We start from the raw sequence: 12,715 nt of genomic DNA, 5'->3' as shown, positions 1-12,715 counted from the left end.
GAGTTTTATTGACTTTCTGATTTTCTCAGCTTTAGACTTAGATTAGTGACCATGTCACTCAAAGTCAGTGGGATGAGAAGTGCGACTGGAATGGCCTCATGTTCCAAAAAAACAATCTGCTCTCTTCTCGATCACAAAATTTGAAGTGAGACACGGTTGCTGTGAAGGGAAATATGTTTTGGTAAAGCATGATGCATGGTGTGTTACCATGTGGCCATGTTTGTTGCTTTATGAATAAAAATGGGGCAGATGATGGGTGTCATCTAAATTGTCAGTCAACGCTCTGACTCGCAAACATACCTAAAGATATAGAGCCTATAAACAAATCCCTGTTTCTAGTAACACATTCTCGCTTCCAACTCATCAAATACGACAGTTTTGTCAGTGGCCCTAAGCTTCGAACTGTGATGCTTCACTTACAAAAACTACTTGCACATCCTGTTACACTTTCAAAATAAAGCTTATCTAACAAACGTTAGGAAACAAAACTATCTGGTTTGGTTTAGGCAACAAAACTATCTGGTGATGTTTCGGAAAACTGCTTTTTGTCACATCACCTACGTAACCTACCTAAGTAAGTTGACTTTTTTCTGCAACATAATTTAAAAACAATTCAGTGCTGACACATTGGACGCAAAGCCCTGTCACCCGGGGGAAAGTTCTGCATATGACCCACCCAACTACCCCAACCAACCCTGACTCAGAGGGGAGCTACCAGAAATGACGCTAGAGGGGTTAACTACAGCGTCAAACCTGTAGGGCCACTGACCAGGCTGCTGTATTTGACACGCTGGGAGTGAGAACGGACTGTTTTGTAGCCAGACACACACTTCTACAATGAATATTTTCTTTACCAAGAGGCAGGTTTTCAGAAAGAGATCTATTCTCCAAATTTCACTTATCGCAACAATAAGTAGTCCTGCAAAATTGTATTAATACAGTAGTGTCGACCTTATGAAATCAAACTTTGTGGCTGGGGGTTGCAAATAAGACAGGACTTATACCCTCCTGCAGTTCTTGTATAAAATTAACAAACGCATTACATTTCTTGAATCCAATCTGTTCCTCTCAGCCCGTGGACTTAGTTAAAAGGGAGGGGGCGAGGCAGCACAGAGGTTTTTTATGGGACATAAAGCCCCTGGTTGTGGCTTGTGAGCATGATGCATGGCTGTCACTGTAAGCTGCCACAGAGGGAAGAGAGAAATTGAATTGGCCCTCCTATTAATGGGCCATGTCACTGAGCATCAGGGCTCAGGATGTGACAAGTCTGTGTGTGTGTGTGTGTGTGTGTGTGTGTGTGTCTTGAGTGTATAAAAAGTTGACTTCATCAGCGTCCTGAAGAGTGAAGAACGGAGACCCACAAAAATAAACACACAAATGTGCACACACCACTTCATTACCAATGTGTGTGTGTTGATGTTGGCACGTAGTCGCTGATAAAACATTCAGAAGAGACGAGGAAAGTGTCCATTTTTATAAAATGTGTGATGTAAGTCAGCAAGTCTTTTAACGTGTATGCTAATTTCATTCTGATTTGCAGATTAATTTCTAATATTAGAGACACTTGCTCTCTTTCTGAAGTACACTGATGATGGAAAATGGATTTCTATTCTTATATTTAAAACAAACATAAAGGAGAAAATGTAGATACAGCGGCCTGGATTTTCTTCTACAGATAAAGATATTTATTCTGTTAAGGTACACCTATACCTGTAAACCTATAATCACATAACTAAATGAACATATAGTGCAAAATTGTGCATAAAGTGAGAAATCGGGAACTTTGGACCCTGTAGGCCCTCTTATTTGCTATTTCTGGAGCTTTCAGAGTTAAATTTTATTTTTCATCAAACTCCAGCTGATGTGTTTAATCCAAGTGTCAGACACCCAGGTAGTCCAGGTCAGGTTGTCATTGTCCAGGTTATGAAGTAGCTGTTTGATGTGTCAAGGCCCAGTGGATCCGTGCTCATCACTGGAGGTCCCCGGGGGTCACATCTCCCTCCTTTCACTACTATTGGGACACGCTGCTCTATTGCTCTTGAGGGGGAGGAAGTGCTGGGGGAGGAGGAGGGGGAGTGCAGTTACATAATGGCTAATGCCCTCTGTCCATGTGCGGTGTCCGCTGGCAGATGGTGTATTGCCCAACAGTCAAGGGCAAATGAACGGACGAAGCAGGGGAGGGCTGGAGATGGGAAGAGTGGTGTGGAGAAACACGGGACGTGGGCACCAGGCACCTCAAAGTCAAGGAGGAGATGACAAAGGAAAGCTAACTGCCACCACTGGTTCATTTTTTTCTGATTGTGGAGACCGAACAGACTTAATCATTGACCATTTAGCTGTGTGGATAATTGTTAACAGTTGGGGACCACACCTCTACAGTGTTTCTCATTAACATCTCCCGCTCTTATCTTACACTTACTGTGTGTCTTTCTATATATATTGCTGTCCCTGGACTGGCTAAACAACCCTCTCACCAAACAACTTGTTTCCATTCTGATAAAACAGAAGAAAATAGCAGCATGCTTTGTCTAACTCTTGAACCAACAGTCAGCAATCCACACCTCTCTTTGGTCAGTGGCCCGTCGCCTGCAGACTGAAAAAAGATGCTTAGTGCCGGAGCTATTATGACATTTCTGTCTCAACACAGAGCGTGATGTTAACTGTTTACTCTGCGTTATGTCAATACGAGGCCGTGCTGTCGCTGGCATTTACACTATCTAAGACAAAGAATGTCTTTTGTCAAAGAGGCGAGCTCCAACCCATAACTCTGTCCCCAGTCTGTTATCTGATGGGGAGACTTATCGTGGACGGCAGCGCAGCACGGTTCACTTCACTGGTTAATGATGAACAAACAGTCATGGGGGACAGGATAGAGACAGCATGTTGGATGAGTTGCCCTAGTCCAGCCTAGCAGGGCGTCGCCACTTCAGTTCATTATTTCACTGCTGTGCATCATGGAAGAAAAGGCGGATGAGAGTGATAGCAGGAACTGATTGCTGCAGACGTCACACCGCTGACAAAGTACGACTTCACTCATCTGACACAGAACAGAGACTCCAGCATAGACTCAGCAGCTCATTTGCCCTTTCTCTCGAGTCTTCTTTTTGGAGCTGCGCTCGCTGCAAGAGCACGTCCTTTAGACTTCTGGCATTAATGTCAAAACAGCCCATCTGCAAACTAATTAAGGTTAAACTGTATAGCAACTTCTTCCAAACATACATTTCAAATTTGGTGACGACTGGATGATGTTTGTTTGAACCAGGAAGTATTTCTTTACGCCTTTGTTAAGAGGCAAAATGTCAAATGTTTCATAAATGACCGCTTAGTAGCCCTGTTCCTCGCCAAACACCAAGCACATCCCCCTTAAATGGTGATCTGGCTTTCCTACAAACTCCACTAAAATCTGCTGATAACTTTTTTTTGCTCTGTGCCTGCTAATTAACAGGCAAACACAGGCTGAACCAATAATATATCTTCAGTGCAGCGGTTAATAAGGACAGCAAAAATGAGGAACTTTGTTTAGTCAACTGTTGTTTTCAAAGGTCATTACGGGAAAGCATAAAGACAAGAATGAAATGATAAAAAGAAAATAATAAAGCATAAAATCCAACAAAGATATAAAAATTGAAAACATGATCAAAAGGAAAATAAAATTAGAGTTTAAAAAAAATGCATGGGAAAACAACGCAAGGTTAAAAGTTGGTGAGATCAAAAGCATAAAAGCAAGTCTACGAGTGTACTTTGAGGGCTGGATTTAAAAGATGGAAGAAGAACAATCACTGTTAGGCTCGGGTCCTGTCGGAGGGTCTCAGGTTAAAATCCCATGTGTCAGTAAAGTCCATGTGATAAGAAAGATTGACTCATTTCAGGGTGGGTTTCCTGACGCCTGGAACAATTCATCAATTGCAATAACAAAAAAATTGGTTGAAAGAAAGTTCAATCGTTTCACTTCACTGCAATGAAAACACATAACAAACACGCCCTGGCTCATACCATACACACTTATACCTGCACCACCAACATGTGGCACAATAACAATGGAAACAGGTCGGCACAGCGCTAAAACTAAGCCCAAACCCATACTACAAAAATACTCTTTTAAAAGCATTTAAAAATGACATTTAGAAGTTGAAAACAACATGTCCTCCCAGTCACTTTGGGTAATCGTAAAGTAGTTCATTGTGAGTACTATAAACAAACTTCTACTTACTTCCTTTGTACAGAATATACATTTTTGGGGGGTATTTTTTACTGAAATCAACCTTTAAAATAAGCTTTGTCTTTGTCTTTGATCACTAAGGTGAGTCTGGGGTCACACAAAATGGTCCTGCTGTGTGTTTGTGTGTATACAATGCACACGCTCAGTGATTATGGATGGAGTAACCCAGATCCATTGTTAATGTATCCATCGCCTGCTGCCTTCACCACGCTCATGACTCTGACACATACATACAGTAGCTTCATCACTTTTTCAACACCACCACAGTCCCTCCCAGAGGAGAGTCAGTCTGCTATAAACTCAACAACACCGTGGATGCTGGCGAATATATCATGACCTAGAAAACAAAGCGACATGATCTCATTCTCCAACATGACGCACATCTGAGCCACGGGAGCCAGAACATAAACAGAATAAAGCTACATGTTGAGGCCATATGACACAGGAAGAGAGACGTAAACCCGATCAGCCTTTGTTATAAACATTAGCCAGAGGCTTCGACTAAACAACAAAGCTTGACCAATCACTCTGATGTGTATCTGTCTGCATACATGCGTACGAGTGAGAGATAGCATGAGACATCTCCACATCATCCAGGATCTGAGGATGCTAACAAGACACAGAGCACCGCTGACACCATGGCCTTATAAAGCAGGAGCGTGCTCCCCTCTCTGGCCTGCAGACACACAAAGCTTTGATCTGCCGTCGTATGGAGATGACAGACAGGCCGAGGATGGGCGAGCCGCAGCCGTGAATAACGAACTAATGGAACAGATGCTGTTCCTATCAAAGTATGTTGGAATCAAATGTGCAAACCTTCTCCGTTCATATCTAATGTGATAAACTCATCCACATTGTTGGAGAGGACAAGCGCTGTAGATTAAATTTCCTCATGGAGTCTCCTTGTGGTGTCTTGCCATGTTTTCGACAGAGGGGCCACCTGGATACTGGTAAAATAATACAGGGGTGGTTCTCATGCCAATGAAAAACAAAATTAAAAACTATCATCAGTTTCATCTCTTGTGTCCCAGTGACTCCGGATAATCCACAGAACACACAGTCCACAGTTTTCATAGGGATTATTTTTTTCGGAGAGAAGGTAGGTCCAATAACAGCTGTTAACAGCACGGTGTGTGGATTATTCAGAGTGACCGGGACAAAAAAAAAAACTGAAAAGAGATGCTGCTGCTGGATTTATCAAAAGAAATGTTCAATATTGCGAAATGTGCTTATTCGCTCTCTTCCCAGAGAGTTAGACGAGAACATTTATACCACTCTCAGGTCTGTGAAGCCAGGAGCGGATTATTTTAGCTTTGAATAAGCTTAAAACAACTTGTCATTGATTTTGTCAGACATAACATTAGTTCATGTTAATTAGTGAGCTTCAAAGATGCTAGCAGGCGTATTTAAAAAAAAAAAGTGGACAGCTTCAGATTTTTTATTTACTTTTGATCACTACATCGTGTTGCGGGATACAAACATAAAACAGAACATCTAATTACCTCCTGCTTCATACTTGCGAGCACAAAACACTGGTATCGATCTGCATCTTACAATTAGGTCAGGGGTGCCCAAACTTTTTTCCCTTGGAGGTCCAAAACTGATACTTATCAGCATAACCAGACTTTTTATATCATAATTATCATAGATGCAATATGTAAGAATTTGACACTGTCGAATTTATGATTAGAACAAATAGGGGGCAGCATTTTATCAGACTTAGCGCTAAATGCTGCCAGCAGTAGCTACCATTAGCTGGTTAGCTCAGGTAGCAATGGAGCTAGTGGTCCGGACTGTGAGCTTGGAGCACCCGGGAAGTGTAGGAGCTTACACCGCTAGCACATGAGCTTTGGACCAGGACAGGACAGGCCAGGCCAGGGCTAGCTGGTTAGCATGCTAACTTCAGCAGATACCTCTTCAATATGTACGGAAGCCCTAAAGGGCCATGCATTCATACATTTTATTTCCTCCGTTTTCCCGTGATAACGAGTTAATTTCATTTGTTTTCTCGAGATCTCGAGTTATTATCTCGAAATAACAACTGCCGTTTTCCCGAGATAACGGGATAATTTTCTCGAGATCTCGAGATAATGGAACTTTGTTTTCCCGAGATAACGATATAATTAATTTGAGATCTCGAGATAATGACTGTGATATGATAGGCCTGAGATTATGGAGACGCCCGGGACCTCGTAGCTGGTCAGCTATGTAGTTAACGACGACATCAGGCTCACTTAGACTGCGCGCTGATATAGCTGAAGCCTTGCTAATGTCTTTTTAGATTACGCACACTAATGTGTATATTGTCTGTAATAGCAAGGCATAATGCTATTTCAGCCTGTGTCAGGCCTTGATTGAAAAGATATGTCGCGGTGATCGATATGCTCACTATCGTTTTGTTTTCTCAAGATCTCGAATTAATTATATCGTTATCTCGGGAAAACGGCAGTTGTTATTTCAAGATAATAACTCGAGATCTCGAGAAAACAAATGAAATTAACTTGTTATCACGGGAAAACGGAGGAAATAAAACGTATGAAAGCATGGCCCTTTAGGGCTTCCGTAAATATGATACTTGACATTTGTTAATAATTTTAGGACATTTTTGAATGTTTCCAGAGATGTTTTTAAAGCTTTGAACACCACAAAGTTCCACTCACCGCCCCTGTATCGCTGAAATCTCAGAGACGGATACCTCCAAATAAATAAAACCACAACTGTCTGCATGTTTTGATACTACTAGTGGTAAGTGAGCTTTATATTTCTTTGGTATTTTGGTTGAACTGACCATTAATGGCCCCAAACTACCAACATTAGCTTGAATTGCTAACTGAGAGCGGCTTTAACTCAAGCAGTAAACATCCACTTAAACAACTCAGGATGTCCAAAAAATCCTCCAGATCCTTACCTTTTCCTGGTATTGCCGTCTGGATGAGTCCAGAGACTGGATGAGTGCGGTTGCGTGGCCGATGAACATGGCATAGCAGGTGGCTCCGACGATCATACTGAGCATGGTCAGCCAGATGTCCGACATGCTCTCTGGGGCTTGTCTCCCATATCCAATGCACAGCATGTGGCTCATGGCCTTAAAGAGGGCAAAGGAGTAGAGCTCGCTCCATGAATCATTCTGTAGAGAGATGGAGAGAGGGCGATGAGACAAAAAGGAGGAAGAGACCAGTGAGAAAAATCAGTATTATTTTGCCTCCCAGAATAGCTCCTTACTTTATATTTTTACTTTCATGCTACAGTGATTTTGACCTGATGACCCGAGACGGTCGTCCTTCCCCTGAGGTAGGCTGTTAAAGGCACAGCAGTGAAAGTTATAAGAGTGTGACAGAAGTGGTGATAGAGCGTGAATTTCAGAATAAGAGGGCTTAAGAGTGGGTCATTCCCGGTGAAATATACGACTCTGTGTCCGGTGATTGTTTCAGGTTTGGTGGAGAGCCTTATCATCATCGCTGAGCACCAAGCAGAAGGAGAAGAGGGGGAAAAAAAGGGAGTTTTAATGAGGAGCCTGTACATCTGCCTGCTCCAGTCTGCCTTTGATTGGTGCTCACACACTCAGTCAGCCCTAATTCTCCCATGTTAGATTCATTAGAGAGCCCTCCACAGGCACCGCTGAACCCCACATCCTCCCCTCAAACAGCTGTGGCTCACACACTGTCCGGGGTTTACCTCTGACCAGCATGTGGGTTTTTTCCTCCAGCTTGTTCTGTCCCCCTCTGGGACAAGTGGCGTCTTCAGTCACTGATTGACCGGTTGGATTCTTATCTGATTTGTATTTTTCCAGGGGCATTTGCATGTCATTTGAGATTCAAATTTAGTTGGTTTCGGAGGAGGTGAAAGAGGACGTGCTGGCAAGAGGCTGGTGTCAGATGTGTGTAAATCAGTCTTTAGAAAGGTGGTTTTAGGAAAAGCAAAGGAAGAAGATTTTAAAGGTGTGTAGGATTTAGTAGCATCTAGCAGTGAGGTTGCAGATTGCTGTGATTTCACCAATCACAGCCCTCTGACATCATCAGTATGCTGCTCCTGTGCTTCATTAAAAAAATCCTTTATGCTTCCTTTTTAAAAGTTACTTTAAAAAAAAGTCAGTAAAAGGGATTACCTCTGAATTAACAAGTAAAGTAGGCTATTATATTTAAGTTGTCCAAGCTTAAAAGATTTAACTACGGAAGCCCTAGAGGGCCAATCATTCATACATTTTATTTCCTCCGTTTTCCCGTGATAACGAGTTAATTTCATTTGTTTTCTCGAGATCTCGAGTTATTATCTCGAAATAACAACTGCCGTTTTCCCGAGATAATGGGATAATTTTCTCGAGATCTCGAGATAACGAAACTTTGTTTTCCCGAGATAATGATATAATTAATTTGAGATCTTGAGAAAACAAAACGATAGTGTAGTATATTAAATCATTGCAGGAAACATCATTCAGTGTAGCAATGTCAGAGGAGCAGGAGCATATCGATCACCGCAACATATCTTTTCAATCAAGGCCTGACACAGGCTGAAATAGCATTATGCCTTGCTATTACAGATAATATACACATTAGTGTGCGTAATCTAAAAAGACGTTAGCAAGGCTTCAGCTATATCGGCGGCGCAATCTAAGTGAGCCTGATGTTGTCGTTAACTACATAGCTGACCAACTACGAGGTCCCGGGCATCTCCATAATCTCAGGCCTATCATATCACAGTCATTATCTCGAGATCTCAAATTAATTATATTGTTATCTCGGGAAAACAAAGTTTCGTTATCTCGAGATCTCGAGATAATTATCCCATTATCTCGGGAAAACGGCAGTTGTTATTTCGAGATAATAACTCGAGGTCTCGAGAAAACAAATGAAATTAACTCGTTATCACAGGAAAATGGAGGAAATAAAATGTATGAATGCATGGCCCTTTAGGGCTTCCGTATTTAACAACATAAAATTATTAGTCTATTTTAATTGGTAATTTGAGGTAATTGGTTTCCTTGATTTTTTGATGAAAGTCACTTTTAGTCAAATTTTAGAGTGGAGAGGTGTAGCGACAGCAGGGTTAGCGAGTTAGCTTGCTATTAGAACAGGTTTACACTCTTTAATGCTCAAAAAACGCAGGTCTGTATTCATCCTCTGTCTAAAATGCTCCGTTCTAGCTCCTGTCTCTTTAAGGCCCCCCTCCTAAATATCCAGTCTGCTCTGATTGGTCAGCTCACACATGCATGACCCAGTACTGCTAACACCAACAGAGCAGCTGTGCAGAATACATTCTTACGTGCCAAACTAGCCGGCTAGGCATGAACAGAATTAAAGGCGGGACTACTGACGAGGCGTTTCAGGAGCAGTGTTTTCTGTGGGAGAGAGGAGCTTCTGTTGGTGTGGACTTTGGCCTTTTTAACTTTCAAGATCTTTGACATGCACAAGAACCGAAATAAAACACTAAAGGAAAGGAAAAAAATGAAAAAGCATAATATCTCAATATTAATAACTGCTCATTCTTGGCTACTAAAACATGATGTTGCAACATGGCAGCCCCTGTGAGAGAACCCACACACAACCATTCCTAGTTTTTATTAATATTATATCCCATTTATGCCCTTAAATCCCCCTAAAACCTACACACTGGATCTTTAAAGCAACTTGGCCTCACACAGCAGGATAACCAGAAACCCGGCCTTGGTGTCAGACTGTGAGCTTAGCTGAACGCCCTGAAGCACGGCTCACAGTTTCGTATCTGTTTTGAGCTGACAGCTGGATCAGTAGTTTGGATTTCTTTGAGGAGATAAACTGGACCTTGTAATCTGCGATAAAAGACAGAGAAACCCACGACAACAGTTTGAAGTTTTTGGGATTATAAGCACCATCATCATCGTATCTCCAGCTTTGTTGTTATTTCTATACGATGTAGCCTTGTGACTGCAGTCCTTGTCTCACTGTCATCCACAGCCCTTAAGCCCTTTATAATCAGAAATATTTCCCTGACAGAACATTGAAACACTCCAGCCTCAGTCCCACTGCCCTGGGTGGTGAGCAGACCCAGAGCTGAATCCCTCCAGTCAGCCATCAGCATGCTGGTGGGTAACCAGCAGCAGTAGGAGGCCCTAACCCAGAGCTCAGGCACAGAAACAAACACCTTCTTACACATGGATGCATCTGTCTGTCACACACACTCACCTCAGTCATTAATATACAGTATTTCACAGGCACCAGAGAATTACATCTTGAACTTCACAGGGGTTTATTCCACATGTACTGTACAATGAGGAAACCGGATTACATAAATTGAAAAGTGGACTGCTGCTGAGAAGATACTGCACATACAATGAAAAATAGCCCTTGGCTTGTCTGTCTGTGATCTATGCAACAGCTCCTGATAATAAAAACTGGTTATCAACCACTGTCACCTGCTATTGTGGCATTTATAAGACACTACTGTAAATCCACTAGCGTCCTGCCAGTAAAGGCATAACTCGCCTATGGGTCGAAGATGCATTACTCTTAGTCTGTGTGTGTGGCCGTGTGAGTGTCGGTGAAAGCCTATCACCATGAATCAGCTCCTGGATTCCTAGAAATGACGTTGTCGACGTCAGTGCCTACGCTGCAGGTGACTCTCCTGTTTCTGCTCTGATTCTCAAACCAATTGGTGCCCCAGGCTTACAGTACGTATTGAACTAAACGAATGAATTCACACCATATGACGGATGACATATACTTTAAAGTAAAATGGGTATAGCATGTCTACTTACATGTATTAAAGGAAAAGTTTGTTTTTTTATGTTTTTAGTTAAAGGGCAATATGGAATAATTTCAGTTGAGAACATTCAAAAATTATTAATAACTAAAATGATCAATATAATGTGAATAAACAGCAGTTTTGACATTAAGATGTCTATATATTATGTTGCAGAGATATCTACTGAAGTTAGCATGCTAACCAGCTAGCCCCGCACTGGTCCAAAGCTCCTGTTCTAGCAGCGTAAACACTAACACTCCCCTAGTCCCTGTGCTCCCAGTCTGAACCGCTAACTGCATGACTGTCTTAGCTAACTTGCTAAGAGCAGCTACAGTTAGCAGCAGTTGGCAGTTTCTCTGGTGATTTGCTGCCCCTCATTTGTTCTGAGTATCAATTTGAAAGGTTCCCTGGCTACCTATTTCTTACTCTTCCCAGTCTATGCCATAGGACACGCTAAGCTTCCAGTGCTAAGCTAAGCTATCTAGCTAGCTACTGGTTAAGTTTCATACCCAACACACAGATATGAGAATGGTATCGATCTTCTGCAAGAAAAGCACATTTCTTTTCCCAAACGTTGAACTATCCCTTTACAAGTGACTGTATGAAAAACCCTTAGACACGGAGGTAACACACTCTGACAGGTCAGTATGTGTTTAAGTTTGAGATAACAGCTTATTAAAGCTGACACAGTGCACAGCTGTCTCATACTATTGGAAATTACAGCCTTCATACAATAAACTAATTCTACTGAGATACCACCCTGTGTGTGTGTGTGTGTGTGTGTGTGTGTGTGTGTGCGCGTGTGCAAATGAAATTAGCTCTTGTGTTCATTTTATCATTATATTTGCCATCGGTCTTCACTGAGCAGCGTGGATGATAGCTAATTGTACATAATGCATTTAGGGAGGAACACTAAGGGAGTATGGGACAGCTCTGATGTATGATGGCGTAAGTATAGAATGGTTAGTGTACGTGCATGCTCGCCCGTCCATCTGGGTTTACATGCTGTTTTACACTCTACACAGCTTGTATTTGAATTTGTGTGTGTGTGTGTGTGTGTGTGTGTGTGTGTGTGTGTGTGTGTGTGTGTGTGTGTGCTGCATCCCTTCGACAGGCTGCAGTGCCTCTCTGACAGTCTTAAACTGACATGGTGAGTTTGGTTTGCCTGAAAGGACTGACATTTAGATGACGCTGACATTAAGGATTTTAATATGTAAACTGCCATGACAGACCTTGTTAGCAATGTTAAGATTCATTATTTAGAACCAGCGGCTGCGTGTTTGTATTCATTATTTAAAACCAAATGAGCACGGAGGGTTGCAAGATGGTTCGGCGTCTGCTGGGAGTGCTTGACAGCATTAAGGAAGAATGCTGACATTAAAAGATAAAATGTTTATCTTGATTACTCAAGCATAAACGCAAATTGCAGTGTGTGTTGAAGTAAAAGTAATGGACTAATGAGCAGAACTTGAGGGCATCATGGTGGCTGTGTTTGCAAACATAATTACAACATCACAAGTTTGAATTTATAATTTGAATTGGAAACATCATATCTTCTGCCCTCTCTGTGATAAGCTTTCACTTAAAACTTAGGTGTGGTACTAAATCATTGTAGTATTGAAGTCCAGAGAGGACCAACCCATTTACCCAACCAACAAACAGACCAACACTGCCATCCCAAGACCCTCACCATTAGCATAGCTAAAACGTAAAGTGTATATTGCTTGATTAAAATCACTTTTTGTCTGGTTTATGGCAGTGCTGAGCTGACCCCTGTGT

The 12,715-nt window shown here is 42.0% G+C and overlaps 1 protein-coding gene across 1 annotated transcript in view; it reads right to left on the bottom strand.

Annotated features, from left to right (window-relative positions):
- hcn2b (hyperpolarization activated cyclic nucleotide-gated potassium channel 2b) overlaps positions 1 to 12,715 on the bottom strand; it is a 42,271-nt gene that overhangs the window by 15,078 nt on the left and 14,478 nt on the right. The window contains exon 4 of the mRNA XM_073476752.1: positions 7,128 to 7,346. Within this exon, the coding sequence (XP_073332853.1) occupies positions 7,128 to 7,346 (219 nt within the window). The remainder of the gene's footprint in view (positions 1 to 7,127; positions 7,347 to 12,715) is intronic.

Source organism: Pagrus major, chromosome 11 (assembly GCF_040436345.1).
Source record: "Pagrus major chromosome 11, Pma_NU_1.0".
NCBI lineage: Eukaryota > Metazoa > Chordata > Actinopteri > Spariformes > Sparidae > Pagrus > Pagrus major.
The sequence above is the reverse complement of the archived record's forward strand: the minus strand, read 5'-3'. Positions and strand labels throughout refer to the sequence as shown.